The 26,354-nt window shown below is 38.2% G+C and overlaps 1 protein-coding gene across 2 annotated transcripts in view; it reads right to left on the bottom strand.

The window, feature by feature from the left end:
* Positions 1-2,338: 2,338 nt before the first annotated feature.
* si:ch73-181d5.4 (death-inducer obliterator 1) overlaps positions 2,339-26,354 on the bottom strand; it is a 61,105-nt gene continuing 37,089 nt past the window's right edge. For both annotated transcript variants that reach the window (XM_052100404.1, XM_052100403.1), the window contains 10 exons: positions 18,505-18,847; positions 12,836-12,995; positions 12,640-12,723; positions 12,421-12,552; positions 9,520-9,637; positions 8,762-9,248; positions 8,499-8,652; positions 8,284-8,373; positions 7,981-8,176; positions 2,339-7,887 (listed from right to left, as the gene is read on the bottom strand). In XM_052100404.1, coding sequence (XP_051956364.1) covers positions 3,410-7,887; positions 7,981-8,176; positions 8,284-8,373; positions 8,499-8,652; positions 8,762-9,248; positions 9,520-9,637; positions 12,421-12,552; positions 12,640-12,723; positions 12,836-12,995; positions 18,505-18,847 — 6,242 coding nt within the window. In that variant the 3' untranslated portion in view covers positions 2,339-3,409. The remainder of the gene's footprint in view (positions 7,888-7,980; positions 8,177-8,283; positions 8,374-8,498; positions 8,653-8,761; positions 9,249-9,519; positions 9,638-12,420; positions 12,553-12,639; positions 12,724-12,835; positions 12,996-18,504; positions 18,848-26,354) is intronic.

Raw genomic sequence — 26,354 nt, 5'->3', positions numbered from 1 at the left:
TATGTGTGACTTATTTTGTGATATTAGTTTGTAGTAAATATACACTTTGATTTGATTAAATTGTTTTGTAGAGTGTAGCAAAGATGAGCAACAGACTGAGGAGTCTGCAGCAGTGCCAGAATCAGGCATGGAAACTGGTAACAATTAATAAGTCACTTTACTTTAGAGAAAGTTAAAAGTGAAACATTGTTGATCCCAATGATCCTATTGAAAGGATTTTGACAGATGAACATGGAGAATTATATACAGTTCGATGCCATGGTGTGTCAATGAACTTAGACTAAAGTTATTCATGTATTGCTTAACTCAGGATCTTATACATCATTTTGACTATTTATGTCAAAAAATATAAATGATTTATATTCAATATTTTTTGAATATAATGAAAATTCAAGAATCATGATAGATCTAAGGGCAATCCCACTGATCTGCTCCTCCCAATACATTTTCTTCAATGGTATTGGTCTACAATTTGACATATGTAGCGCTTGATGAATTAGTTGCTTGAAGCTGATTTGCAATAAATTATGTGCTGTATCTGTTCTTTTGCATCACAGATGATTCAGGGAGGAGAGAGGATAGTACTAGAGTGGAAGATTTAGGAACTGTAGAAACAGGCCCAGCCAGAGCTAAACTCATAGAAAACCCTCTCACCAGCTTTGGACTACAGAGAAGTGGTTGCTAGTGTGAAAATAAAATTGTCTGGGCTAAGCCCCAGATGTCCTTCAATACTGGAAACGCCTCTGGTTGAAACCAAGCTACCACGGCTGCTTTAATCATGGACCATGATTCCTGGATCATAATCTCATTCTCTACTTCCTCCACATTGTGATTTCAGTGTAGTGGAAATTTCCATCTGACAGGCTCCACAGCAACACATCAATGCCAACTTTACCTCATCCAGTAGTGGTGACAGTGAGATGGCAAGGAGAAAGCAGGTCAGTCAAGAGCACGGAGAAAGCAGGTCAGTCAAGAGCAGAGAACCAATCATGACTGTGGCCCTTTACAGGGACATTCTAAAACGCTTAACGTGAAAAACGCTTAACGTGGCTTACTGCACTAATACAGTGATATTGAAAGACCAAACTCAGTACACATCATATTAATAAACCATACTATGTATAAAAAAATAAGATGAGTCCAAAATATGAACGCAACGCGTTTAATTACACGTTAAGCATTTTCCTCCCATAGAGAACCGTTATAAGAAAACGCTTAACGAGGCTTACTGTACTAATACAGTGATATTGAAAGACCAAACTCAGTACACATCATATTAATAAACCATACTAGTTTATTACTAGTTAATAAACATAGTTGTTGCTTGCACTGATTATCATAAATGTCTTATGTGCTGTTCCTGAGGCAACAAATTTGAAACAACACAATGAAATGTGTTAACACTGTGAATGAAATAGTGCAGGTTTCATTATGAATAAAACTGATAGTGAACTGTTGCAAATACCCCAGAAAGAAAAAAGAAAAAATATACTATAAAATATATATTATTCCACATATATTTATATTTATAAATATTATATAAACATATAATCATATTTATTAATATGATGTGTACTGAGTTTGGTCTTTTAATATCACTGTACAGTAAGCCACGTTAAGCGTTTTCTTATAACGGTTTTCTATGGGAAGAAAATGCTTATCGTGTAATTAAACGCGTTGCGTTCATATTTTGGACTCATCTTATTTTTTTATACATAGTATGGTTTATTAATATGATGTGTACTGAGTTTGGTCTTTTAATATCACTGTCTTAGTGCAGTAAGCCACGTTAAGCGTTTTAGAATGTCCCCGTTTACAGTACAGTCAAGTCTTAAAGGAGAAGCAGCACCTTACTGAGCATTTCTGACAGAGTCAGAATGAGAGTGGAAAATTATGTTTTACAAATATATATGACTGTTTTGTGCAAAAAAAAAATCTTCACTAACATAAAAAGGACTATCATGTTCATTTTGCCTCACCTCCTATCTACTGTACCTGAAAAGATGTATTTAAGATCATACGTGTATGGATGTGATCTTTTAATACCAAGAATATTATTTATACTAGAATCATTAAAATTATTTATCATTAATTGTTCATATAATTTAATAAAACTATGACTTCTGACTATCATTGTGTACATGTACATATGGATGTTTTCTTCTTCACCCAAGACTGACTAAATAAAAAGTTTTAGATAAAATGCTAGGCTCACATGTGGCTGGTCCATAAAACAGTTTTTCACCATGATTTACAGATAAAGATGTGAGATAAACAGTTTAATCATACAAATAAATGTTCAATGTCTACCGATATTTATTTATTTTTGTGTGCAAAATGTGCAAGTATGAACTAAATTCGGAAAAGTTATGATCTGTCCTCTCTTAATAATGTACAAATCATTGCAAGCCTCCCATTGTTTAAACAGTATATACTTGCATAAGTGTGTGTTTTAATTCCATAATGGCCAGGCATATTTCTAGTGATCTCCTGTGGATTGCAAAAGTTTACCAGAGCAAATGCAAACTTACATTTTGAAACCTGCAGCTCTTTGCATGCACACAAATGCATAATGGACAAATAACTGAAGTTACTGTTCAAACAGGCTAAACTCTGCCATATCGAAAACTACTAATTTAATAAAGATAGATTAGACTCATATTAAAGCGGAGTATACTTTTTGTCCCCAGTTAATGTTTCATTAAAACATTAAGATGAAAATAGTCACGGTCCAAACACTGGCAATTATTAATTAATATAAAAGGTGAGAAACGGTGTTGCACTCATCCAATACTTGATTATAAATATTACTATGGGTGAAAATAAAATGATGTGGCCATTTTGTAATTATAACAACAGGCACACGATTATAGATTCTCAGAACATAGGCCAGGCTTTGTGGTTCAGTTCTTTACTGCATATATCAGAGGACATACATAAGGTTCTTTTGAGACTCTAACAGACTTACAAATGTGCATTTAGGAAACTGTTTAAAAATGTATGAACACAAATGTACATTGTTATTTAGTATATCTCATGAGGACATGAGTCAAGAGCTTTGCAGGAGATACAAATCTAAAACGTTAGCATAAACTTATACAATGAAAATGTCCTGCTTAGACTCTTTTACATTTCAAAAACTTAACAAGAAAAACCTTTTTCTTTTTCACCAATCAACTGAATCACAACGGTGTAGCAGGATCTCTTAAGAAAAATTCAATACATTTGTCAAAAATTTGTCACAACTTTCCAAAACAGATAATGTTTTGCTGATGTAGCCAAGAGTAAATTCTAACCACATAATGGCTTAAAACAAGCTCTATCTTGGACATGTACACAGTATACATTTAAACATTCAGGGGGTTGCCTTGCTCCTATTTTTCTTTTATATTCAAATTTTTATGTCTATCTATGGGATAATCTTGATGTCCCCATAGTCTAAATCTGGACTCCTCGACCAATCTCTATGGGATCTGCTCCTATCATTTCTTTGCAGTAAGCGACCACATGCTCTTGCCCTTCCTCTATAAAAATCTCTTCTGTCTGAGTCTATATCTAAACTAATTTCTTTCTCTCTATTGTCTTGAATTTTATCAACAAACCTTCCCATTTTTCCAGCCCTAACTCTACCATTTCTTCCTCTTGACCTTCTGCATGGTTGTCCATAACTATTGTCCAGGACATTTTGTTCTCTCCTTCTGTCTTCATGCCCTACTCTTTGTTCTTCTTGAATGACACTTATCGAGTTAGCACTTTGCTGAGGTTTGAAATTGTGACCAATGCTTGGGTTCTCTCCATGAAACAAATATCCACTGATGTCCTCTGTGACATGACCTTCTCTTATGGCAGTTGGTCCCTGTGGTCTACTGCATTCTTTATGGAAGTTAGGCCTCTGTACTCTGGGGATGAGCGGTCTAATTGGACCTCCAGGTGGAGTGGGGAGTAGCGGACCTGAACGTCGTAAAGGCAGAATATTTGTCTGTCTAAGTAGGCCCTCAACATTTGGCCTTTGCCGTCCCATATTCTGACTCTCACATAGATTTGGATGTCGTGTCTTGTTAAACTGAGTAGGGGTTGAGGTTGAATGGTGAGGAAGGCCAGATGATTGAGCTTCATTATGATCCTCACAATGTTCACAATTTTGAGGCAAAGGCCTTCTCTGACCTTTAAAATCAGTAGATGCTTCTCTTTGGCACAGTAACTGCTGTGGCGAGTCAAAACGAGGCCCCTTTATTTGTACATTAATTTCATGTTGCCTTTGAAAACATTTCCCTACATTTCCCCTACCTCGTCCTGTAAAGTCAGATTGTTGAACCTCTTTTGTTTTACCCCTAATTTCTGAATATTGCTGCCCTTCAAACTGGCTATGGTTTGGACCACATGTTGGGTCTTGATAGAGTATTTGAGCCTGTCTCGGAATACATGTCTGGGTCCTGTAGTCTTCCTTATCATCTGCAAATGTTTGGTGACAGTTAGAGTGTTGAGGTTCATATGCATTATGTGGGGAAGCATGTCCTCTTGGCCCATTAGGCTGCTCATGTGAAAAACATCTATAATTAGACTGCCCCTCATGAAATTCCTTGAATGGTGCACAACCTCTTGGATAATTATAGTGTGGAGGATGAGATTCACTTTTGTCAAACTGTTCTTTGTGAAACTGTCTATGTGGAACATGCCCTTTTGAAGAATTACAGTGTGGTAGTTGCATATCTCTTAACTGTTCTTCAGATGCCCCAGCAACATTAGGAGGGCTCACTGGTTCAATTGAATTCAGCTGTAGATGGGCTCTTTCAAGCATTAACTGACGTAACCTACTGTGACCATCCATATCATGCTGAAAAGGGCCAAGGGGCCCTGGAGATGGGCCCCTTGGCCCAATTGTTTGACAAGGTCCAACACTCTCAAACATCTTTTCTGTGAATGGTCCTTTGGGCTGATGGTCTTTAGTCAATCCAGAACTCTCATGCATCACAAAGCCTGGGGATTGGACCTTTAGTCCAAAGTTTTGAAAAGGTCTAGAACCTTCCAAAACACTAGGGTTGGCATTCATGTGCAGACCAAATTTAGGACCTTTTTGTTCCACCATGGGCAAAGTAGGAGGCTCCCTTGATGGTTTCCACTTATCATAACATGAAGCAAGTGGAGCCCTAGGTCGATTAAGAGGCCTGAAATTGCCCATATGCACAGGGGCAGGCCCTAATAGTGACTCTCTTTGTTGGAACTTGGCAGACTCATTTTGCACAGGTGAAGGCCCTAATATTGACTCTCTTTGCTGAGACTGGGCTGACTCATTTTGCATAGGGGCAGGCCCTAATATTGACTCTCTTTCCTGAAACTGGGCAGACTCATCTCTCTGAAAATTTTGTTTTTTCCCATTATTGGGATGAAATTGATCGGTTTCAGGTTCTTGAAAACTGCATTCATGTAACTGGGGTAGCTGGGATTGTTGACACTTTTGATGGACCTGGTCTGTGTCTCTTCTTAGCATGTTATTTGGATAATTTTGGTGATCAAACTGGCGATGATCAAGCGGATTCTTGTGCTCTTCCTCATGCACTAAAAGTTTGCTTCTTTCTTTTTGAAGTGTAATATCACTGCAATAGAACTGCTCAGGGTTAGATTGTGAAAAAGCAATTTGTGGGTTATCTCCTGGGCATAATTTTTCAGTCTCATGTTGGAAATAATTATACTTTTTAATTAGTGGCAGACCTCTCTTTTGAATAATCTGTCTAGACCCACAAACATTAGCGGTTTGGTTTAGTGGTGGCTGGTTAGATGGAGCTCCCCTCACCAAGGACTGACTTTCTGAAAACTGTGCTGTAGTGATGTTTGTTGGCTGGAATGTTTGATCATGGGCAACATAACCACTGCCAGGAGAAGGCAGCAACGATCCTTGTTTAGAAGACTGGTCAATTTTGTTGAGGGGCACATTATCTCTATTCATTTTAAAATGACCAGTGAATGGCCGATTACTGTCAAATGACTGTAATGAAGCTCCACCAGCGTTTTGGGAAGCTTGAGGTTTCTGGCTGCTCTGATCTGTCTCATGGCTGCTTTGCAGTTGATTCTTAGTTTGATTTGTAGCAGTATCACCCCGTAGTTTACCACTTTGTCGTAATTTGTGCAGAGATTGCACCTGATTGCTGCCTGGCTCCAGGTTAGAATCTGGTTGTGAAGACTGAGTGCTTTGCACTGCAAATGGTCCAGGCTCTTGCTGGTCAGTCTTATGTGACTGGTAACTATCATCCTGTGAAGATCCGTCTCTCGGGCATGAGCGTAAACTTGTGGAATAATGACTTCTCCTTTTCCTAGTTGAGTCTCTGTGATGGTGATCAAGCCTTGTTCTTGAGGATGTCAGTCTTTTTCTGTCACTGTGACTTCGCCAAGGGTTATGCTCCGCAGATTGTTTACTTCTGTGCCGTTTGTCTGAATCATCCTTTGGGTCTCTATTTTTATGCAATGCTCTTGAAGATGCCCTCTCTTGGTGGTATGATCTGCATTCATGCCGTGACCTTCTTGTTGACCTATTGGTGCTTAATGTAGACCTTCTACCTTTGTCTCTTGTTTTGCTAGAATACTCTGAGTGGGAGCCTTTAGTGATGTGTGATTGACCAGTTGCAATATCTGGTGACCCTTCTTTAGGTTTTCTTTCATCATCAGCCGATTTCTCTATCTTTGTGTCCAATACTACATTCTGTTCTTCTTCCATGTTTAATAATTCTTGTGTTGCACTTTCTTTTTCATCAGTCTCGCATTCAGGCCTCTCATTCGCAGCATCCAGGCTTGTTTTTTGACAGGTCTGTGCATCCCTATTCTGATAAACTGTTGGAAAAAAGGACATTTTGTCCTCTTCCCTGCCAAACGATGGGGGTGGTGACATCAGATCATCAGAAACAGAAAAATGGGCCATGGAAACACCAATTGCTTCCTTGTGTAGACGCAGAGTCTCTGTCTGTTCTTCTAGCTGCCTTTTCTGTTCCTCTATCTGCCTATTTAATTCTTCCAGAATTTTTTGCTGCTCAGACAACGTTGAACTTGAAATGTTGACCTGTTCACAGATGTCAGATTTGTGAGGTATAGCATTACTTGTGAGGTAATTTTGCATCTCTTCAAACACAGTCTCGTCCTCTGGATCATAGGCTACTTCACTGTTCGCTTTAGTGGTTTCTTCTATAGATTTGGCTTCTGATGCTTTGGGTATGATATTTTTTACACCTTTGTCAACTGCATTATACTCCTCCTCAGGGTCATACGGTCTATCATAATCATTATCATCTGGTGCTGCAGTTGGAACTTTAGACTCCACAACTTCAGCTGGAGTCAGCTCCATGGCTCCATATGTAGTAGCTGGGTCATATTCCTCCGGATCATAAGGCCTATTGTCACATAACTCCATTGTATTTATTGTTTCTTTAGACATCTGTTGCTGCTGAACTTCATCTGCTGAAGAGCTCATCTTACACTCTGGGACATAAGATTGTTGCTTCTTTTGACCAAATAATGTGTTAAGTATGGTCTGAAGTGGTGTAGTGCAGGAGCTGTCTTTGGATGGGTCAGTGTTGATAGATGTGGTGGGTTTTGACACAGTTAACACACTAGACAGAGAAGATGGGCCAGAAAGGGATCTTGCAGAGCATGGTGGGTCTGGTGACACAAACAAAGGTAAAGGTCTGTGAACAATTGTGTTGATGGGGATATCAGTATCACAATCCTTTGTGTTATGTTGTCTAACATCAGGTGAGGTAGGATTGCTTGTTTCCTTCTTCTCCGAGCGGATCAGGGATCTAGATTTCTTCTCACTAAACTCTTGTGGCAATGCCTCAGGATGCTTTGGTTTCTGACAGACTGCTAACCCAATTAGAAGATTAGGGTGATTTTGTTCGAGCCCTAATAGAAGTAATTACATAGAAAGGTCAAAATTATTATCTTTTGACATTATAACTGATCAGTAATCTTTGACATAATCAGTGAATGATTTACCTGGTCCATCTATAGGAAGAAGTACATCAGGCATGGGCTGTTTTGCACACAGAGGAATGAGATAAAGATCTTTGATGTGTTTAGAAATATTAGAAACAACCCCAAATCTCCTTCGACTGTTGAAATAAGAGAACAAAGACACATATGCAACCTCCTCTTCGTCAGATGATGGATGGAACCGAATCAATGACAGCACCTGTGAAAAATAATAGTGCAAATACATTTACGTGAATGATATACCTTTAGCAGATTTATTAAAACTATATGAGAAAAATGCTATTATTTTGTAGATCATGTGCTTACCTTTGCATCAGATGTTTTTATCAACTCAACATATTCCCACACAGTTTGTGGCAATATCCTGCCTCCAATTTGGATAGTGTCTGGTAAGTCCTTAATGGAAACAAAATATACATGTAATACCTATTGACCAGCATTTAATATCATCTACACAACATGCTTAACGATTACGAAAAAACAGGACAATAAAATATAATGACAAATTTTATAAAATGTACCTCTTTCAGAATGTCAGGGGAGCCTGAGATTAAGTATCCCTTTGTGACGAATTTGGCCACAGTTGGCATGTTGAGAAAGCCCTTCCATAAAGTGTCCTGCTTGGATAAAAACTGTCTTGTACCCTTGTCAGATGGAGCATGAGAGTCCAACAGCCTAAAAAGAGAGCTACATAATTAAGAAATTATATTTGTGAAATATAGGTCATTGCAATTAACTGCAATACTATTCATTTTAAATAGTTTTCAAAAGTGACAGCACAAACCTTGTGGTCGAGCCATATAAATTGTCTACCCTGGAAGCTGATGAATGCAAGGGTTTCATGAGAATAGATTTTGGCATAGGAGGCGGCACGTGCAAGGGATGGATCGGCATTATCTCTTTAGGAGTTTCACTGACATTGAGCGCTGGGGTTGGATGTTGCTGTGTTGGAGAGACAACTGATGGACCAGAACATGTCGGAGTTAGCCGGTATTGAGCTGTACGGGGGTCTCGTCTTGAGATGGACACAGTGGATACTGACGGGATCAGAACAGGGGAGAAATCCACTGATGGGGTCTGTGTTTCACAGTCCTCTGCATTTGGAGAAGCAGGTGACTCCATTACATCAGCATCTAATACTGGCTTAGTAGGTGGGGGTGCTTCTTCCATAACTTGAACAACAGATGAAGGTTTCTGTTCTACGCTATTATCCTTTGTCTTATCCATCTTGAGTTTTTTCGGTTCAGGCTCCCCTTCAATGGATACTTGGCCTATGGGTTATAAATTAATTTGTAACAAATGGTACTGTGCTGCAGGGCTTTGGAATTTTAGTCAACATGCTTGGAAGGTTATGGGGAAATTACAGGGTTGAATCAAATACAGTATCATGAGGTTTGCAATATTTATTCATTAATAGAATTATATTTTTATGAAAATGTATTCATATGTTTTATTATGTAGCACTCAAGTCTGTGCTATATTTGATAGACATATAATAGACAGTGCATGTTAAGTAGCAGTGTAGATTTTAGAAGATCATACCTGTACATATCCTGCAGTTAAGGTCAAACAGATGGCGTTTATGTTCTGGTGTTGTGTCTTTCAGCATGGTGCTGATCACGTCTGGGACATCCGAGTTTATTTTCCTTGTTTGGCTTTGCTTGAGTTGAGTCAGAAATGAGGACACAAAAGGATTGATAACCACATCCTCAACAGTTTTAGCAATAAATGCGTTGAGATAATATGCATTATATAAAAAAAAATTGTATACCCTTTCTTATATGCTGAAATTCCTGACCCCTGACTTACAGTGCATCCGGAAAGTATTCAGTGCTTCACTTTTTCCTCATTTTGTTATGTTACCATACTAACAACATGAAAGAAGTTTTTGAAATCTTTGCAAATTTATAAAAAATAAAAAACGAAACCAATCACATGTACATAAGTATTCACAGCCTTTGCTCAACACTTTGTTGAAGCACCTTTGGCACCAATTACAGCCATACGTCTTTTGTGTATGATGCTACAAGCTTGGCAAACCTATTTTTGGGCAGTTTCTCCCATTCTTCTTTGCAGGACCTCTCAAGCTCCATCAGGTTGGATGGGAAGCGTCGGTGCACAGCCATTTTCAGATCTCTCCAGAGATGTTCAATCGGGTTCAAGTCTGGGCTCTGGCTGGGCCACTCGAGGACATTCAAAGAGTTGTCCCGTAGCCACTCCTTTGTTATCTTGGCTGTGTGCTTCGGGTTGTTGTCCTGTTGGAAGATGAACCATCGCCCCAGTCTGAGGTCCAGAGTGCTCTGGAGCAGGTTTTCATCAAGGATGTCTCTGTACATTGCTGCATTCATCTTTCCCTCGATCCTGACTAGTCTTCCAGTTCCTGCCGCTGAAATGATGCTGCCACCACCATGCTTCACTCTATGGATGGTATTGGCCAGATGATGAGCGGTGCCTGGTTTCCTCCAGACATGACGCTTGCCATTCAGTCCAAAGAGTTCAATCTTTGTTTCATCAGACCAGATAATTTTGTTTCTCATGGTCTGAGAGTCCTTCAGGTGCCTTTCGGCAAACTCCAGGTGGGTTTTTTATTTTTAATAAATTTGCAAAGATTTCAAACAAACTTCTTTCACGATGTCATTATGGGGTATTGTTAGAAGAATTTGAGGAAAATAATGAATTTAATACATTTTGGAATAAGGCTGTAACGTAACAAAATGTGGAAAAAGTGAAGCGCTGCGAATACTTTACAGATGTACTGTGAATATATATTATATATATATAAAAAATACATCTTTTAGATCTTAAAAATATATACATTTTTATCGTTTTGATTGTCTCCTTTATCTTATTTATGTATTCATTTTGGTTGCATTATACATATTTTTTTTCTTCTTTCACCTGTACTTGTCTTTATGACTCAGTGATTGTATTCATACATTGTTTGATCTTACTGAACATTTATATAGAACAAAATCAACAGTTTTAGCACCATTTGTGGACTTTTCGGATGGTCTTTTACCCACCATAGGCACATTTTCCAACATATCAATATTAAATTTGAGATCTGGAACGATTTCACCGTGACGCCATCTGACTAGCTTAAATTCGGGACCAATCGCGTTACGTATTGATTCGATAAGGGACGTGTAATTTTATCTTTAAATACGGGAAGAACACGTATTTTACGGGATGATGGCAACCCTAAATCAGGTGCAAATTATTGTCCAGAGGTCCTGACTACAACAGAAACCGTGCATAGATCGCGCGCGGTCATGTGATACTTACTCATTTTTTCAGCACTGGCTAGGATGCGACAATCAGTCATTTATTATTAGTGAATGAGGTGAAAAAACTTAGAGACTGCTGAAGCTTATTTCCATAAATCCTTGCTATTATCAGTTTTTATTTAAAAAAAAATAACTCGAGCAAAATTGTCTCCAATGAGATATAAAACGTTCTGGTAGTTAAAATACGGATGAATGGAGTGAAGTGTAACTTTTCAATGTTTCCATTGAATTTTTAAATAAAACTTTTTTTGTCAAATGAAGATGAAAGAAAATTGTTTAATCTTTTAAAAGCATTTTTTAAGTAAAATCTAATTTATTTTCGATTAGATTATTTGGGAGCGCGTGGAAGTTTTTCTTGTTTCAAAGGGGGGCATGACCCGAAATAATGTAGCCCAGTGGTTCTAAATTTTATCACAACAATTCCTCTACATCCACAACAAATGTAATATTACAACTTATATCTACAGACAATGAAGCCAATGAACAGGTGAAAGTTATGCACTAGTCAGAATGCATAATTTGCATCATCAATATGCTGTTTCCTTATGAATGTGCTTAATGTGATACAATACCCTTACAGTTTAAACTTCTAAAAGTAGCTAATACTTCTGTACATTCATCATACGCTGCATATTATTTCAGGAGCTCATGTTTTAAGGATGTTTTCTCACGTTGTTTAATCTAGCATATAACACATTCATCTTTAATGTGTTTGATACATGTTTAAATCGTAAGTAGTTTATAGAATTGTTATTTTCATCACCTAAATTAAAATATTAAAATATAAATAATTTGTAAAATGTAATAAAATAAATGAATAAGACATGGCAAAATATTAACTAAACTTAAAAAGACATTTTCATAAAGACAAACATTACACCTGGAGTAAAAAACTGTGTGAAAATGAATACTGCCTGTAATGTATTTGATTTCTCTTTGATTAAATCTATGCATGAATACAAATATGAATATATTTTGTATTATTATTATTATGTATACTCCATAATTGTTTACATTGCAATCACTTAATCATTTTATTTTTTGATATGTGAAGCACTTTGAGAAAAATGTAATGTATGAAAGGTGCTATACAAATAAAATGTATTCAATGAAATTATTATTTTTCAAAGAAATTCATAGTGGCAGGTCAACTCACTGAAGGAGCAGGTTTGCTCTCTACATTGACCACTGTTTCTGGACAGACAGGAAGAGGTTCTTCTATATCTGTGGAAAGAGGAGACTGTACCTTCTTCAAAGACCTCTGAAACACAGAGTCATCAGTCCACTCCTGTCGGGAGAACAATGGGAGAAACTCTTAACCTAGATGATAACTAGCTGTGCTTATTGTCTTCATGAGTTGTACACAAAAGCTTACCTCAACAGACTTCATGTTCTGCTGACTCAAGTGGATGAGTTTAACTGGAGAAATGTCTTTTTTCAAAACCTGGTGACACAGTTCCTATAATAAAATTTTTTAGAATGTTAGAAGTACAAAAACGAAACTTTAATAAATGTTTTCATTTTGAAAATTCAGTGATGGTTCATAATTTTTTTTTTTTTTTTTAAATCACCTTGTTTTTGGGATCTTTCAAGCTGATCTTGAGATGCTGGTATTTACTCTTGTACTCCCCACCTGTGGTGTAACACATATTGAACATCTCTTTCTCCATGTTCACAGCCAGATTCTCAACTTCACTTTCAGAGATGTTCAAACCATCACTCGCATTTAGTCTGAGAAGAAAATAATTATAAAACATTACCAAACAGTATTCATTAAAGCAGAGGTTCCCCAACTTTCCAAACAATATTGGGGTTCCTGTAACTCAACAGCTAGCAATACCAATATCATGAATTCGAATCCCAGAGAACACACAAACTGATAAAATGTTTGCCTTGAATGCACTTTAAGTCGCTTTGAATAAAAATCATATGCCAAATGCATACAGTAAATGTAAATTTGAAAATTTGTAAATTTAACACAATTAGCTTTGTAAAGCAACTCCCTTATAACAAGAATGTTATTTGCACAAAATCAATCTACAGGCACAGGCCTATTAATAAATGGCTCAAAGGGCCTCCCTTGTGTCGCAGGAGCAGGACACAGTATGAGAGCTTGTGGTACGCAAGAATATCTGGTGGTGCTGTGACAAAGGCTACGTACACACAACAGCTGAATGTGTCCTAAATCTGACATTTTTGCTAGGTTGTTCACATATAACATTTTAAATCTAGCCCATATCAGACACTGGTCTGCGTATAACAAACTCTAGCAAGCTCATCATTATAGTATAAATAATGAATTCAATTATAAATATAGCTGCAAGCAGCGATGGCGGGCCCAAGCCGGTGGCACCGCCACCCCCGTGCCTTTAGGGTCGCTGGTGGCACCGCCACCCCCGTGCCTTTAGGGTCGCTGTGCACGATGGGCAATAACGTAACCCCGCTTTGACCGTCGAGAAGACGTGCGCTGTAGAGCTTGCATCAGCGGGGGCTCTGCAAAAGTGCGCATGGAGGGCACATATCAACCACAAAGTATGCGTGAGCACCCTTCTGATACCTAAAATGAAAAATGAGACACCCTACGGTCTCATGGAGTTAATGGACACACAAAATAAGTACACAAGACTGAAAATTCATATGAAGTGTGCCATTTGGGACAGGGCCTATGACCGTGAACCACAATAGTCACATCTATGAGGTAATTCAAATGTAGAATAATTTTTAATGTCATAGGTCAATATCTTTTGCAGCACTTAAACGTGTTAATCCAGAAGGCCAGTATTTATCCGGAGGTCTCTGTACAGGTTTATTAATGTAATTATAATTTACGCACTGCTGAAGTTTCATCGAGATCAGTTAATGTACGCAGAAGTTATAACACACTTCCTTGCTTTTATGCACCCTTTATGTGCTTTTTGGAGCTTCAAAGTTCATTTGCAATGTGTTCCACATTCAAAAAAAAATATCTGACTTTCCGTTGGTCTGTTTGTTCACTTGAGACATAAGAGGGTGTTTTCAAAGCTTTTTGAAAGTGACACACTTCCTTCTGCCTGTTGGTGGTGCTATAACTTTGACTCACAATAGTCACACCCATGCGACCGGCCACTTCCCGCGAACACACTGCTGAAGTTTCATCGAGATCAGTTAATGTCTGCAGAAGTTATAACACACTTCCTTGCTTTTATGCTCCCTTTATGTGCTTTTTGGAGCTTCAAAGATTCATTTGCAATGTGTTCCACATTCAAACCAAACTATCTGACTTTCTGTTGGTCTGAGCTAATGACTGTAAATTTGGAAAGTTGTCCGGCTCCCTCCCCCTCCACACACACACACACACACACACACACACACACACACACACACACACACACACACACACACACACACACACACACACACACACACACACACACAGAACGGCAGGGGCACTCTGTCTGTCAGAGAGAGAGAAAAAACACAGAATGGGAGGGGGCACTGTCAAAATTCCAAGAAATCCACATTCAAACCACAATATCTGACTTTCTGTTGGTCGGAGCTAATGACTGTAAATTAGAAAGTTGTTCGGCTCGACAAGAACAATATACACGCCAGTTTTGTAACTGTAGATAGAACTAACTAAGTTATAACACACTTCATGTGTCCTTTTTTAGTCCTAAATCAATTTCCTCGCCACGGCCAAACCGTTCGAGATATCAAAAATCCGTCCGGAATGTAGCATCCTCAATGTCTTGACTTCATGCTCTAGGAGGAATATATATAATTCCAGAGCATGTGTTTCCAAACAACCCATAATAGCCGACTTCCGGTTGGGCTGGCGTAAAACTTAGAGCACGAAAGTTGTTCGGCCCGATGAGATCTACAAGTGTACTGAGTTTCATATTATTACATGCAAGCACATGTTTGATATATGGACAAGTGTTCGAATCCCATTCCAGGGGGCACTGTTGAGCCCCCCTGCCACGCCCGGGTACCATCTTCGGCCCGGCCCTGATGGCCGCGGGTTCTGACCTGTGTGCAAAGTTTCAAGAGTTTTTGAGCACGTTAAGGGCCCCAAAACCTTGAAAAACTACAATAAAAGCATTCTCACTCAACAGCCAAATCACCCCCCTCCCCACAGACACAGAGAGATGTAGGGTCAGTGAGAGAGGGAGAGAAAATTCTCCAAAACATCCACATTCAAACCAAAATATCTGACTTTCTTTTGGTCTGAGCTAATGACTGTAAATTAGAAAGTTGTCCGGCTCGATGAGAACAATATAATTACTGAGTTTTGTGACTGTGGGTCAAAGTGTAAAGCAACCACCCCCACTTTTGTCAAAAGGTGGCGCTACTGAGCCCCTGCACCACGCCCGTTTCTGAAACTTTGCACATGTCTACTGGCTAATAAATGTGATGTGTCTGTTGAGTTTCATGCAATTTCAAGTATGCTAAGAGTCTCAAAAGCATCAAAAAAGAATATTCAAGTTTGAAGCGTTGCCGCGGCAACAGTATCGAAGATATCAATAATCCTTTCACATGTCTACATCTGCCGTGTATTTACATTATACACCTAAAGTTTTAAGTAAATTGGGTAAAAATAAGAGGGTGATTTCAAAGCATTTTGAAAGTGACACACTTCATTCTGCCAGTTGGTGGCGCTATAACTTTGACTCACAATAGTCACATCCATGTGATCGGCCTGTTACAGCAAACACACTGCTGAAGCTTCATCGAGATAAATTAATGTATGCAGAAGTTATAACACACTACCTGTTTCTCTTTTCACGCCATCAATTCGTTTCCATCCTCAATGTCTTGACTTCATGCTGACCGAGTTTCGTGGCGATTGGTGGAATTCTCTAGGAGGAGTATTTCAAATTCCATTGCATGCGTTTTTCAAAAAACCCTAAATAGACGATTTCCAGTTGGCCTGAGGTAAAAAGTAAAAGTATGAAGGATATATGAAACGATGAGATCTATATGTGTACCGAGTTTCATATTATTACATGCAAGCGTGTTTGATTTATGGACCAAGTTTTTGGACCCTGTTCCAGGGGGCGCTGTTGAGCCCCCCTGCCATGCCCGGGTACCAGCTTCAGCCCGGCCCTAATGGCCGCGGGTTCTGACCCGTGTGCAAAGTTTCAAGAGTTTGAGCACGTTAAGAGCCCCAAAAGTGCCCCAATAGTCGTAAAAAAAAAAATAATAATAGTAATCCTAACGAAATCAATAGGGCCTTGCCTTTTCAAGGCTTGGGCCCTAATTAAACATTTTCAGGACACATACCTATCTGATAATATGTCCACGAGTGATGGATAGACTGTTGATGGATAAAGTATTTTCATGTAGTCATTTGTCTATGTATGGTGGAATTTATAATAATCATCGCAGTTCAAGTGTAATATTACCTACGAGCAAAACAACCATAAAATCGAAAGATAGCAGGAAAAATATATACATATATATACTGTATGTATGATAAGAACAGTTATCTTTATTTCAGATCTCCATCGACTGACTTGCATTCGTATTTTGATACAGTAACTGAGAAACTGAGCGAGTGACACAAGCAAAGAGCACAGTTACTTAAATCTACATCTGTATCTTTTCATATGCATTTTTAACGCGCAATACAAATGAATCACTGAACCCAGCTGTTGAAGCCTATACTTTTTCTTTCATAAAAAAAAAAACAGAATGCATTAACTAGACAGATATGACTTGCACTTAAAAGTTTCAAAATATAACAGGCCTATATAAGCTGGAAATCAAGCGTACAAATGATGAATGTTGAGGTAGATTCATGTAAAAATCACATTAAATCTGACCAGGCTGTTCACACCGAAGACACAGTGGAAAAAAAATTAGACACGTTTCTGATTTAATTCCACATATGAAAGTGGCCCAGATCAGATTCAAAGTGCTTTTGGCTGTTCACACAATCATCCAATTAAAAGATCTGTCACATGTGAGTGAAAAAGTCAGATTGGGTCACATTCAAATGCAGCCAAAAATTGTGCATCATTGCCGGCCCACTTCAAGCACTGCAGCGAAGTATCAGCACAATTGTGAGGCCAGCTCAGAAAGGTACTTTTTTATGTCATATTTGACACTGAAAAGCAAGACTGAGCTCATTTGCTGACAAAAAAATAAAATCCAATCATGAAAAAAATAAATAAATGCTTTTCAGTGCAAGCAAATGTGTGTGAAAATGATTACGTGTGAATGTGGAAAATGATTTGGCCGCACCAGTGCGAGTGACAATTGACACCTGAAATCAAAACGCATGAACTTATATAATACCATTAGAATAAAAACTCATTGCTATCACTTAACAATGTACTGGTGATTACACACTCACGCATGAGTGGATGCAGTTTTATTAACCGCAATTTGATTGGATGCTATTTATCTGACATTTATGACACCATTTTGGTGTTTCTACACTGCGTGCTCAAAATAATTTTGCCTGTGAGAAATACAACTTGGTTTGAATGATATTTTGGACTGGGAAGAAAATAAATAATTGGCTTTGTTTGTGTACCACCTCATCATCACCTCACAAACCTCCAGGGGTATGTGTTCCACAGTTTAGGAGAAATGTTTCGATATTTTCATAAATAAAGTATATTAAAGGAGTAATTTACACACACACACACACACACACACAAACCCATTTTGTCATAATTTACTCACCCTCATATTGTTCCAAACCTGACTGACTTTCTTCTGTAGAAACAAAATGGAGATTAACGTTAAGCAAAATATCATAAAAGTAGTCCATACGATTCGTGCGCTATATTCCAAGTGTTCTGAAGCAACATGTTGACGAGAGTGAGGAACAGATTGTCCTTATCCGCTGTAAATCTTCATTACTATCAAAGCTTGTTTGTGTTCATCAAACTTTCTGTGCCTGGTTACAACACATGAAAACCAATGGCGTTTGGCATTAGCATCAAAACGGCAAATCACAAGATTTCAGAGCTGCCACAGAGGGGAATGGGATTTTCAGTGAAAATTCAGTCTGTTCCTCACACAGAGCTATCATAGAACAATAGCACACAAGTAGGTGATTGCAAGTATCCATCCAAATATACTACATTTGTGTGGAAAAGAGCAGATTGCTAAATATCTCCTTTTGTTTCAAGAAAGAAAGTCATTTGGGTTTGGAACAACATGAATTTGAGTAAACGATGACAGAATTAACAATTTTGGGTGAATGATTTATTTCATTAAGACATGACTTGAAATGTCTCTCTCTAACCTTTGAAGCAAAATTTCCGTGAGCGAGCGGCGAATGTTCTGTCTGATCTGTAGCGGACTGGAGGGAGGGTCCTCAACTGGTTCATCCACTGCGGGTCGGACATCTGTGTGTTTGATGGATTCAGAAGGCTTTTTAGTGACAGGAAATGGGTTTTTACTGAGTGTGCCTCTCAGAAGCTCCAGGCGTGGAGATCCTGGCATGGTTTTCCTGGCTCTTCCTGGTGTGGATTTCTTTATCGGTGGGGCTGCAGGTGCCTTTTCAGGAGGGAGACTATCTAGTGTCAGAACTGAGGGTTGGCTCTGTGATGTGTCTGTATTGCACTCAACTTTTCTGTCTTCAATAGCTGGGGGATAAAGAGAATAAAGAGAAATTAATTATGCCAAAAGTCAATTGGTCTGGGAGGGAAAAAATTACAAATTTGATATTTTTGAAAGTGTGTATGGAGGTGTATGGTATGTTGATCAAGTGATATAAGCAACTTCAAGAAAGACACCTGACTCTTGGACTTATGCTGCTTTCACATGTTATTGGAATTATAGTGAATGAGTTTCCTACTCTGAAATAGCACCGGAACGCCCCCTTAAGTTGTAATTACAACTAGGAAACTGAGAGATAATTTTGGTACCTCCGTTTCCAAGTTGAGAGACAAACTTTCAACATGGTGGAAGAGAGTATGGTTTCTGCAGTAAATTATACACTGTAAAAATAATATCCGTATTTTAATGGTAAAAGACTGTAAAAATGCTACAGTAAAAACTTTAGTTAACAGGTAGTTACCTTAAAATATACGTTAAAACATTGTAATATATTTTAAAAAACATGTAATACCATTCTACAGTAAAATGTTGTAAAAAGATTTTTTTACATCTAAAAAAATCTAATTTTTTAGATGTAAAATGTATGATTTTCCCGTACAATAAATTGTAAAACTTTATATTATCTTTAACGAGAGAGTACATTTATTTTTACAGTAAATTATTGTTTAAATTACGGTAAAAACAATAATTGGGCGTTTCCAGAATTCCCTGCATGACCCATTACATTTAATTATATTTGAAGGGAATAGTTATGTTGTTTCTTATTTTTTACAAAGATCAGTTATGTACTTTGGGGTGTTCTGTGCTATATCTGATGTAGTTTAGTTAATGTTTATTGTATTATTTTAATTTCACATGTGTTACACTGATGGTGTTTAGTGTGTGTGTGATTTACACCGAGCACGGTCTCTACACATTTACTGGTCATTGCTCCTGGAAGAGCCTCTATTGATGAACTTCATGCCATCATGCCCTCTGTAATTACTATGGTGATTAATACATTATACAGTGCATTCAGAAAGTATTCGCAGCGCTTCACCTTTTCCACATTTTGTTATGTTACAGCATTATTCCAAAATGGATTAAATTCATTATTTTCCTCAAAATTCTACAAACAATACCCCATAATGACAATGTGAAAGAAGTTTCTTTTAAATATTTGCAAATTTATAATAAATAAATAAATAAATAAATCACTTGAACATAAGTATTCACAGCCTTTGCCATGACACTCAATATTGAGCTTAGGTGCATCCTGTTTCCACTGATCATCCTTGAGATGTTTCTACAACTTGATTGGAGTCCACCTGTGGTGAATTCATTTGATTGGACATGATTTGGAAAGGCACACACCTGTCTATATAAGGTCCCACAGTTAACAGTTCATGTCAAAGCACAAACCAAACCATGAGTCCAAGGAATTGTCTGTAGACCTCCGAAACAGGATTGTATCGAGGCACAGATCTGGGGAAGGGTACAGAAAAATGTCTGCAGCATTGAAGGTCACAATGAGCACAGTGGCCTCCATCATCCGTAAATGGAAGTTTGGAACCACCAGGACTCTTCCTAGAGCTGGCCGCCTGGCCAAACTGCGCGATCGGGGGAGAACGGCCTTAGTCAGGGAGGTGACCAAGAACTCGATGGTCACTCTGACAGAGCTCCAGCATTTCTCTGTGGAGACAGGAGAACCTTCCAGAAGAACACCCATCTCTGCAGCACTCCACCAATCAGGCCTGTATGGTACAGTGGCCAGACGGAAGCCACTCCTCAGTAAAAAGGCACATGACAGCCCACCTGGAGTTTGCCAAACGGCACCTGAAGGACTCTCAGACAATGAGAAACAAAATTCTCTGGTCTGATGAAACAAAGATTGAACTCTTTAGCCTGAATGACAAGCGTCATGTCTGGAGGAAACCAGGCACCGCTCATCACCTGGCCAATACCATCCCTACAGTGAAGCATGGTGGTGGCAGAATCATGCTCTGGGGATGTTTTTCAGTGGCAGGAACTGGGAGACTAGTCAGGATCGAGGGAAAGATGAATGCAGCAATGTACAGAGACATCCTTGATGAAAACCTGCTCCAGAGCACTCTGGACCTCAGACTGGGGTGAAGGTTCATCTTCCAAGATAACAAAGGAGTGGCTACGGGACAACTCTGTAAATGTCCTTGAGTGGCCCAGCCAGAACACAGACTTGAACCCGATTGAACATCTCTGGAGAGATCTGAAAATGGCTGTGCACCGACGCTCCCCATCCAACCTGATGGAGCTTGAGAGGTCCTGCAAAGAAGAATGGGAGAAACTGCCCAAAAATAGGTGCCAAGCTTGTAGTATCATACTCAAAAAGACTTGTGGCTGTAATTGGTGCTAAAGGTGCTTCAACAAAGTATTGAGCAAAGGCTGTGAATACTTATGTACATGTGATTGGTTTCGTTTTAAATTTTTTATAAATTTGCAAAGATTTCAAACAAACTTCTTTCATGTTGTCATTATGGGGTATTGTTTGTAGATGTTTGAGGAAAATAATGAATTTAATCAATTTTGGAATAATGCTGTAACATAACAAAATGTGGAAAAAGTGAAGCGCTGTGAATACTTTCCGGATGCACTGTATTTAAAAAGCAGATTTTTACAGTTTCATATATCATGTTCATTCATCTAATAATATCCATCCATCCATCCATCCATCGTCAACCGCTTATCCTGTGTACAGGGTCGCGGGGGGCTGGAGCCTATCCCAGCTAACATTGGGCGAAAGGCGGGGGACACCCTGGACAGGTCGCCAGTCCATCGCAGAATCTAATAATATAAATGATGGTAATGCACCGTAAAATATGCAGGCATCAAAATTACTGATTAGAATTTCTGGCAACCACAGCTGCCAGTTTTTTTACCGTAATTTAACAGGATTTGTTTTTTTTTGTTTTAGTGTAGGATTAATTTTAAAAAATGCCGTTTCAATCATTAACATCAATGTAACTTTTAAAAACTATACTCTGTAAGTAGAGATAACAGCATGTATTTACCAATGTATTTCTATGTACCAAAACACCACTGTTGTCAACAAGCTGACTAACATATATTATTGCTGTCAAAGTAAGTGCTCCCCAAGAAATATGAAAGAACCAGGCGTGGTCCATGTTTCTGACAACAAAGCACTGGAATGAGACATAAGAATGACTTCAGAAGTGGAAAGTGGAATAATTGGCTAGTTGCATAAGGCGCCATGTTTGATTTCTGGTTTAGAGAAAGTACGCATAGTTACTTTGATTTTGCTCAGCACCGCCACAGAGACTGCTGTAAATGGCATTATATGAGGTGTTTACAGAAAAGAGATGTAATACAATAAAAATTGTAGCATCGCAGTGAAGAGACATGAGGCCGATCTCATAAACAGTGTGTTTATTTAAGGCTACTGACGGTAACAGCCACATTGTATGCTGTAATTGTTTGAAGAAGCACATTTGAAACCGTGGTGAACCCCTTCTACCCAGTCTCCCATGCACTCACAGACAGGCAAAATACAGGTTCACTCGCTCGAAATTACAACCCAGACAAATGCATACCACAAAAAAATTCCTCTTCACAGTTAGAAAAAATAAATAAATCAACATTTCAGCACATTACAGTATGTTATGTAGTTACGTTTATGATTAAAATGGTACGAAAAAATAAACATCAGAAACAACAGTAGCTCAATTTACTTTCTGTGAATATTAATAAATAATGCTAGGCTTGGATACAGATTTAGAAAGATATATACAATTTGAAGTTGGATACACAGGTGCTGGTCATATAATTTGAATATCATCAAAAAGTTGATTTATTTCAAAAAGTGAAACTTGGATAATGTATACATTCATTCCACACAGACTGATATATTTCAAGTGTTCATTCCTTTTAATTAATGATTATAACTGACAACTAATGAAAAACCCCAAAATCAGTATCTCAGAAAATTAGAATATTGTGAAAAGGTTCAATATTGAAGACACCGGGTGCTCAATTATTATACTCAATAATTAACTCAAAACACCTGCAAAGGCCTTTAAATGGTCTCTCAGTCTAGTTCTGTAGGCTACACAATCATGGGGAAGACTGCTGACTTGACAGCTGTCCAAAAGACGACCATTGACACCTTGCACAAGGAGGGCAAGACACAAAAGGTCATTGCTAAAGAGGCTGGCTGTTCACAGAGCTCTGTGTCCAAGCACATTAATAGAGAGGCGAAGGGAAGGAAAAGATGTGGTAGAAAAAAAGTGTACAATCAATAGGGATAACCGCACTCTGGAGAGGATTGTGAGGGAGATTCACAAAGAGTGGACTGCAGCTGGAGTCAGTGCTTCAAGAACCACCACGCACAGACGTATGCAAGACATGAATTTCAGCTGTCCCATTCCTTGTGCCACTCTTGAACAAGACACAGCGTCAGAACACAAAAAGCACTGGACTGCTGCTGAGCGGTCCAAAGTTATGTTCTCTGATGAAAGTAAATTTTGCATTTCCTTTGGAAATCAAGGTCCCATAGTCTGGAGGAAGAGAGGAGAGGAATCCACGTTGCTTGAAGTCCAGTGTAATGTTTCCACAGTCAGTGATGGTTTGGGGTGCCATGTCATCTGCTGGTGTTGGTCCACTGTGTTTTCTGAGGTCCAAGGTCAACGCAGCCGTCTACCAGGAAGTTTTAGAGCACTTTATGTTTCCTGCTGCTGACCAACTTTATGGAGATGCAGATTTCATTTTCCAACAGGACTTGGCACCTGCACACAGTGCCAAAGCTACCAGTAACTGGTTTAAGGACCATGGTATCCCTGTTCTTAATTAGCCAGCAAACTCGCCTGACTTTAACCCTATAGAAAATCTATGGGGTATTGTGAAGAGGAAGATGCAATACGCCAGACCCAACAATCCAGAAGAGCTGAAGGCCACTATCAGAGCAACCTAGGCTCTCGTAACACCCGAGCAGTGCCACAGACTGATCGACTCCATGCCACGCCGCATTGCTGCAGTAATTCAGGCAAAAGGAGCCCCAACTAAGTATTGAGTGCTGTACATGCGTCATACTTTTCATGTTCATACTTTTCAGTTGGCCAACATTTCTAAAAATCCTTTTTTTGTATTGGTCTTAAGTAATATTCTAATTTTCGGAGATACTGAATTTGGGATTTTCATTAGTTGTCAGTTTTAATCATCACAATTAAATGAAATAAACATTTGAAATATATCAGTCTGTGTGGAATGAATGAATATAATATCCATGTTTCACTTTTTGAATGGAATTACTGAAATAAATCAACTTTTTGAATTATATGACCAGCACCTGCACGGTAAATAAGGTCATATAAATCCTCTGCTGGACATCAAACAACACATTTTTTAAAAGTTGCATTTTCTGTTATGCCTACTTTTGATTACACATGCACCATTTTTGGTAACACTTTACAATAAGTTTCAATTTGTAAACATTGCTTAATGCAATTGGTATAATTAACTAACAATGAGAACAATTTTACAGCATTAATCTAGGTTAATGTTTCATTTACATATACTATTGTTCTTTGTTCATTTAGGTTCATTCATAATACTATATATTGACTAATGTTAAAGGGATAGTTCACCCAAAAATTATTTGAATGATTTACTCACCCTCATACATCCCAGATGTCCATGAATTTCTTTCTTCTGCAGAACACAAATGAAGATTTTTTTTTGAAGAATATTTCAGCTCTGTAGGTCCATACAATACATTTGAATGGTGATCAGACATTTGAAGCTCCAAAAATCACATAAAAGTAATCCAAACAACTCCATAAGAAGCTATGTCTCCAGAAGTGATATGATAGGTGTGGGTGAGAAACCTTAAGTCCTTTTTGTTTTAACTCTAAATCTCCATTTTAAAATTTCACTTTCAGATGTTAGAGAGACTAAACACACCACATGTGACTTTCAAAGCCCTAACCTGATGGCAATTGTTTATCAGGGTGACGTTTGTAAAAGTACGTTTTCATGGCTCCTCTGTGATAAAACTCTATAACAAGTCTCCTTTGGCAGTCTCTTTCAATGACCACTCATATGACCGGATGTAAGCATGCACACACTCATCTTGTGCACCTAGCCAATTCTGATCCAATGAGAAGGCAGGATTTTTATCAGTTATTTATGAAATTTTGTGACTCTTGAAAAGACACAGAAAAGAGCCTTGCACTTTTAGATGAGCAAATCTGGCCTCGTCTCAGAGAGTGGCCATCAGGTGATTGCAATTGCTGTAAAGCATTCATTGCTCCAGCAGGGACTACATGTTCGAACATATCAACCCTTCCACTGTCAGACTACCTGAATCGCTAAACTGTAATCTTGCTGTTGTAGAAGCACACACGCTACATAACAGAACTAAGAAGAGGTGCACATATTACAAAATCTTTGGCCAAGAGCGAACAAACGTTTTCCCACAAAAATTAATGCGAGAAATTATCACAAGATTTTTTTATCCAGAAATAGAAGTTCACGATCGGCTCCAGTGGTGAGCACAGACCTTAGCATGGGTGGAAGGTCTTTTTTTATATATATATATCTCTCTAATCTCTGCACCCTCACTTCATCCTGTCATCTCTGTTGCTTCCACTCTGACATCATCATCCTCTTTATAGAATTGACATTTTTAATATACTTTCACTTAATTTCCTTTCATATTAATGTGATGTTATTTGAATATATTCTGGCATTAATATGTTGGACCTTTTAGCAGTAATGTGGAAGAACCATGGTACAATAATGGTACCAAGATAGAAATACCATGGTTCTAAATGGTTACCATGGTAGCCTTCATGTCCAAAAATGGTAATTCCATGGTACTTTTATTTTTTTAAAGTGATTAGTCTAATGGCTCATTTATTTAAACAAAAAGTAAACTGGTTTTGGCTGAATCAGTTCCTTCAGTTTATGACAGAATTTCACAAAACATTTATAGAATTTCTATCTACAGTGAAAGTGATATGAATGCTCCTGTTATTATTAATAAAACAATAAAGTGTGTAATGCCGGAAATGCGGTAGCAATCAAGAATGATAATTTGATTAACTTGATGAAAATGCTGTACATCAGGTGTAGGCAGTGCTGTCACGATACCAACATTTCAGTTGTTGGAACCAATACCAGTGAACTTTGACAATTCATAATACAAAACTAATTCCGACTTATTTGTTTAACGGGTAAACATTGTTTCAAGTTCTCAAGTAATTATTCAAGACAAGGAAACAGTCAGTAATAAAATAAGAACACAGAAACAAATTAAGAAAACCGTGCTTAAATTTTCTTTCAGCAGTATCAAGTATTCAAGTAAACGTTCTTACATTCTCATGGATTACAGGTCTTCACTGTATGATTATACAGTAATACATTCATATTTTATTTTGAAACTACTAAAGTTATCCAGCCAAGAGCAACGAATGGTTTTCTTGTTAATATTAATGACTTGGTGGCAGGTCTATAGGCTGCATTCACACTGGAGGTCCTAATGCACAGATCTGATATTTTGAT

Source organism: Xyrauchen texanus, chromosome 31, assembly GCF_025860055.1.
Source record: "Xyrauchen texanus isolate HMW12.3.18 chromosome 31, RBS_HiC_50CHRs, whole genome shotgun sequence".
In the NCBI taxonomy this organism is placed as follows: Eukaryota; Metazoa; Chordata; class Actinopteri; order Cypriniformes; family Catostomidae; genus Xyrauchen; species Xyrauchen texanus.
Note: the sequence above shows the minus strand (reverse complement) of the source record. Positions and strands in the feature narration are given on the sequence as shown.